Below are 5886 nucleotides of genomic sequence, written 5' to 3'. Positions count from 1 at the left end.
GACCCCCACTTAGGGTCCCCTGATTTCCATATGGGGTCCCAGGAGATTGCTGTTATAGGCTATAGATTCGATGATCCATTTATATATATATGTAATATGTTGATTGGGTTGAAACACACCCTACACCCTGCACCCTAGCCCCCCACACCATCCTACTCCACCCTATCCACCTGTTATTCCCTCAATGAAAAGTAGTGATGTGATTAAGGTTGGGTGGGCTGTCATCGTGGGTCTCACCCCGAGGTGTCCGTAGAATAACCAGATGAGCTGGGGATACTAAAGGGTATGATGTAACCAAGAGACCACAAGGGATTTTCATAAAATCCTAACGACACCACCTTGTCTTTTTCCGTCATGTCACCTGGAACCAGGCAGAGGAGGACATGCACTCAATAACGCGGTTATTGAACTGCATTAGTGGAGATTCAAAATTCGTTTGCATACACTTGTTAATCTGCGCTACGGTTCGTGGGCAGTTTGCTGACTCTATGTGGAATATGGTAAACAAAACTCATAGTTCATTTGGAAATGATGGATTCAAATCAAGAGGGATGAACGCTATTGAGTCTTTTATGCAATAAATAAAACATTTGTTAAACATATTCAATGCCCCGTTGTGGTAAGTTCAATAGGCCTAGATCTTTATAATTTAGTTGGTTTGTAGTTTTTCTATTACTATTGCATTGTTTCAGATGGATTTGAGAGATAAAATAACATTAAAGATTAGACTAGATGGATTTCCCAAACTGAAAGACGTTTACTCGTGTAACGCATAGTTCCACCTTTTCCCACCAGAGTGCACTGTTTCATTAGAAAACATGCACAACAAAAATGAATCACCATCCTGCACTCCAAACAGATTTTAACAGATTTCTCTAGAGGGGTTCGAGTGAGTATGTGTGTGCATGTTTAGTTTTTTATTTCCTTTTAAATCAGCTATGCCTTCCCCTGATCAATATCTCACAGAGGAGGAGCTGTCCCATTCAGTCTTGCGTCTGCTCTTCCTCTCGGCCTGTGCTTCTCTCTCCTCCTCCTCCTCCTCCTCCTCCTCTTCCTCCTCATCATCGTCCTGCTCACTGTCATCCGACTCAGCGCTAGTGGCTGCCCCCGTCTCTTCCTCCTCTTCATACTCCCCTCCTCTCACCTCCTCCTTCGCTGCCTTGGGTCCTTGAATGTTCTGGGGAATGAGTCACGTGGAAGAAACATGTTCACTTTAGATATGTCCGGAAAAGGCAGGGCCCATTTTGTATAAAGCGTTGAAAGCCTTCATGAAGGGATTTTTCTCAGTGTATATATAACACACAGAGGGGCACATACGCACACACGCGCACACTGTCACACACACACACACACACACACACATACGCATGAACACATACACATACGCACGCACTTATGCACGCACGCACACACATACACACAAACGCACATACACACATACACCCCCCCCCCCGGCCCCACAGCTGGGTGTACCTCCATGGGGTTGACGGTGATGGTGAGCGAGGCGGTGTCCCACTCCACGTCCTGGTCTTTCCCCTCGTCCTCGTCGTCCCGGGACTCCTGCTGCGTGGTGTGGATCCTGTAGATGCCCAGCACCACGATGACCACCAGGGCGGCGATACACACCACGATCACAACCGTGGCGGCCGGGGGCGCTGCTGCACGCCAGCGAAGAAGAGATGTGAGGGGAAATAAGGGTTTGAGTTGACTATAGCACCTATGAAATAAGGTTTCAGTATATCCATTTATTTCAATTACATTATATGAGGCTAGACTATTTTATTTTCAATTATATTCAATGATATTGTATGGGTCTTAACTACATTATATTCAATTATAATATGTGAGTCTAAACTATATATTTTTCAATTATATTAAATGATATTGTATAGGTCTTAACTACATTATATTCAATCATATTACATGAGTCTAAAGTTTAGACTCATGTAATATAATTGAATATAACATAGTTAGACTCTAAACTATGTTATATTAAATTATATGACATGATATTGTATAAGTCTAAACTACATTATATTCGTTTATATTACATTAGTCTTAACTGTATTATATTCAGTCATATTCAACGATACTATACTAAATAGAATTGTGAGGTACTTCTTCCTGTTTTGGTATATTTCATTCGTAGAATCCCAGTCGTGCCTCTGTGAATGTCTTATTTTGCTGTTTGCCATGTACTGCATAATGCGCAGCCCAAGGTTTGTTGCTGCAAACGAACTGAAGGGCACCTCTGATTGGAGGAGGACGGGGGGAGCGGGGGGGCTGGGCAGAGTGGGGGAGACGGTCACTGCCGGTGAAGGCTGCCCACCACGTCAATAGACTTTATGGGCAGCCTGCCGGTCGCTACATATCCACTTATCAACCATCCCAGCAGGTGGGCTAATGGTGTTGCTATACATTGAGGTCTGTTTAAATCTGGTCCGTACAAAAGTGGTGCATTCTGGGTTTTTATTATATACGCCATAAATATATACCTCGACATATATCATCGGAAGTCTAGATATATCTAGACAGATCAAGATTATAATACAATTACAATTGAACCGTATTTAGACTAGATATGATGTATATGTTTATAAAAATGTGAATGTATTCCATCATTTCTATCAGTGTTCTATTTACCCTCCATATATAACACACTACATCTGTATCGGGCGCATGTGTCTCACCTTGCATCTGCGAGTTGAGCGTGTGAATCATGAGGGGATGATGCACCGGTCTGAGGTACTGGGATTGGGCAGCCATGTGATTGACGTGTTCCACGGGCGCTGTGTGGTGGAGAACGCCGACCTGAGGAGGCGGGACATAGACATGTCATCACCTTCACAGACCCGGTGGATGTGAATGTGAATTCAGATGTTTGCGAGAGAGAGAAAGAGAGAGAGAGAGAGAGAGAGAGAGAGAGAGAGAGAGAGAGAGAGAGAGAGAGAGAGAGAGAGAGAGAGAGAGAGAGAGAGAGAGAGAGAGAGAGAGGGGGGGGGGGGTTCATTATGTGAAAAAAGAGAAGAAAGGTGAAATGGGAAGAAGAAAAAAAAAGCTTGACAGTTGAGAGGGGAAGTGTTAAAAGTACAAAGAGCGATAGAGAGACAGATTTAAGGAGTGATGGATCCTATGGGATTGCACCAGAGGGGTTAAGAGAGACAGGATGATGGTGGGCTCCGACCTGACCTCCATATTAAACTTGTTGCTGGTGTAGCGACCGTTGAGCTCGGAGCACGTCAAGCGGAACCTCCTCCCGCTCAGCGTGGAGGGCTGGGAGTGTCTGTAGCGCACCTGTCTCACCGCCTGCTCATAGTGCGCCATGGAGTCCACCCCTAGCACAGGACACACACACACACACACACACACACACACACACACACACACACACACACACACACACACACACACACACACACACACACACACACACACACACACACACACACACACACACACACACACACACACAGCGGGCCATGGAATTTTGAATCATAACTTAACTAACTTTTGGATCATAAATGCCCTCAAAGCGTTTTAGCGAAGGGGATATGGTGTGTGGTGTCAGTGGGAAGTTAGCTTGTGTGTCTATAAATATCCACACTGTCGGTTGACCTTGGCCTTGTTTCGCCTCCTCGCCATCCACGCATGACCACTTCCTACTCACCATATATGGAGATGCCTGAGGTGGAGTTGGTGGCGTCCAGGTGTTTCCCCGTCAGCGCGCTCCGCTGGATCTCCAGGCTCTCTCTCTGGGGGTTTAGCTCCTCCCCCAGCACCAGGATGTCGCAGTAGTCCAGGTTATGCATCACCTCCATCACGCCCGGCCTGTGGGCTACACACACACACACACACACATACGCACAGACACACACACACACACACACACACACACACACACACACACACACACACACACACACACACACACACACACACACACACACACACACACACACACACACACACACACACACACACACAAGCACATGCACACACACAAGAAAAAGTGGTTGGATGGTGGCAATGACACTGGTTGGTAATGCTTGGTGGTAATGACACTGGGTGGATGGTGGTAATGACACTGGTTGTACTGGGTGGCAATGACACTTGTTTGATGGTGGTAATGACACTGGTTGGATAGTGGTAAGAACACTGGTTGAATGATGGTAATGACACTGGTTTTACTGGGTGGTAATGACACTGGTGGGATGGTAGTAATGACATTGGTTGGATGGTGGTAATGACACTGGTTCGATGGTGGTAATGGCACTGGTTGGATGTTAGTAATGACACTGGTTGGATGGTGGTAATGACACTGGTTGGTAATGCTTGGTGGTAATGACACTGGTTGGATGATGGTAATGAAAGTAGTTAGATGGTGGTAATGACACTGGTTGTACTGGGGGCTAATGGTACTGGATGGTGGTAATGACACTGGTTGGATGGTGGTAATGACACTGGTTGGATAGTGGTAATGACACTGGTTGGTAAAAATTGGTGGTAATAACACTGGTTGGTAATGCTTGGTGGCAATGACACTGGTTGGATCTTGGTAATGACACTGGTGGTTAATGATTGTGGTAATTACGTTTGTGCAGGGAGAAAATTATGCTGGTTTTGCTGGGCGGTAATGAGGCTGGTTTTGCTGGGCGGTAATGAGGCTGGTTTAGCTGGGCGGTAATGAGGCTGGTTTTGCTCGGCGGTAATGAGGCTGGTTTAGCTGGGCGGTAATGAGGCTGGTTTTGCTGGGCGGTAATGAGGCTGGTTTAGCTGGGCGGTAATGAGGCTGGTTTAGCTGGGCGGTAATGAGGCTGGTTTTGCTGGGCGGTAATGAGGCTGGTTTTGCTGGGCGGTAATGAGGCTGGTTTAGCTGGGCGGTAATGAGGCTGGTTTAGCTGGGCGGTAATGAGGCTGGTTCTGCTGGGCGGTAATGAGGCTGGTTCTGCTGGGCGGTAATGAGGCTGGTTCTGCTGGGCGGTAATGAGGCTGGTTTTGCTGGGCGGTAATGAGGCTGGTTTTGCTGGGCGGTAATGATAATGGTTCTGCTGGGTGGTAATGACAGGCGAGCCCCCCCATGTCACATACCTCCCCCGAGCGCCGAGCCCTCCCCCTTGACCACGGTGCTGGTGATGCGGAGGTCCTTGAAGGGGGCCACCCCCAGCGGGCCGTGCATGTCGGAGGCAGGCCTGACGAGTCGATTGGAGCCCCTGATGGTGATCCGCGGCTCGCTGGGAGGCAGCACCATAACCACCGCCTTGATGTCTGGGATGGACAGGCATGAGTCCTCACCAAAACACCTGGGGAGAGAGGGAGGGAGGGGGAGGAAAGAGAGCGGGAGGGGAGAGAGCGAGAGAGACGATTTCGACAGCTATTTGATGTATTTCCCTCCTTTCCTATTCATATCGTGTCAAACTCTAATTCGCGGATACTTAACATAATATGCATTGTATAATGCACAGAATACATTCCAGCATATTGTGCAGAGCTTTAACATAATTCGTAAATCCAGGGTAAACATGTTACGTTAATAAGATTCAACATGTGCCTATTGACCATCTTTTTCACTTTGAAATCTAAAGCTGTCATATCTGACATATTTTCCCAATTGTATTCCACCCCTATGATTCATTTCTTTCTCATCTTTTTATGTCAGAAATCCATCAAAAGGAAAAAAATCGGAAAAACCTTTGAGCTAGTCTAAAATGTGTCCGTTTTATACCCATCAAACATCAAATATGTGTGGACAGACCTGGCGATGCCATCAGTTTAAAACCTGCTCCCCCTGCTTTCATTATCCAGAAAAGTACAGAAAGAAAGAGCAACAGTACATACAAAGTCATGGAATGTGAGCGGGCAAAGTGTGAAGAGCCTCAGAACGATGCC

At 46.7% G+C, this 5886-nt stretch overlaps 1 protein-coding gene across 1 annotated transcript in view; it reads right to left on the bottom strand.

Annotated features, from left to right (window-relative positions):
- Positions 1–5370, bottom strand: part of LOC130387792 (calsyntenin-2-like) — a 6366-nt gene extending 996 nt beyond the window's left edge. The window contains exons 1-6 of the mRNA XM_056597059.1: positions 5089–5370; positions 3668–3835; positions 3190–3335; positions 2691–2811; positions 1474–1658; positions 1–1177 (exon numbers count right to left, since the gene is read on the bottom strand). The exon at positions 1–1177 is cut by the window's left edge and continues 996 nt beyond it. Of these exons, the coding sequence (XP_056453034.1) occupies positions 953–1177; positions 1474–1658; positions 2691–2811; positions 3190–3335; positions 3668–3835; positions 5089–5248 (1005 nt within the window). The 5' untranslated portion in view covers positions 5249–5370 and the 3' untranslated portion in view covers positions 1–952. The remainder of the gene's footprint in view (positions 1178–1473; positions 1659–2690; positions 2812–3189; positions 3336–3667; positions 3836–5088) is intronic.
- Positions 5371–5886: the final 516 nt, after the last annotated feature.

This window comes from Gadus chalcogrammus, chromosome 8, assembly GCF_026213295.1.
Source record: "Gadus chalcogrammus isolate NIFS_2021 chromosome 8, NIFS_Gcha_1.0, whole genome shotgun sequence".
NCBI classification, from domain to species: Eukaryota; Metazoa; Chordata; class Actinopteri; order Gadiformes; family Gadidae; genus Gadus; species Gadus chalcogrammus.
Note: the sequence above shows the minus strand (reverse complement) of the source record. Positions and strands in the feature narration are given on the sequence as shown.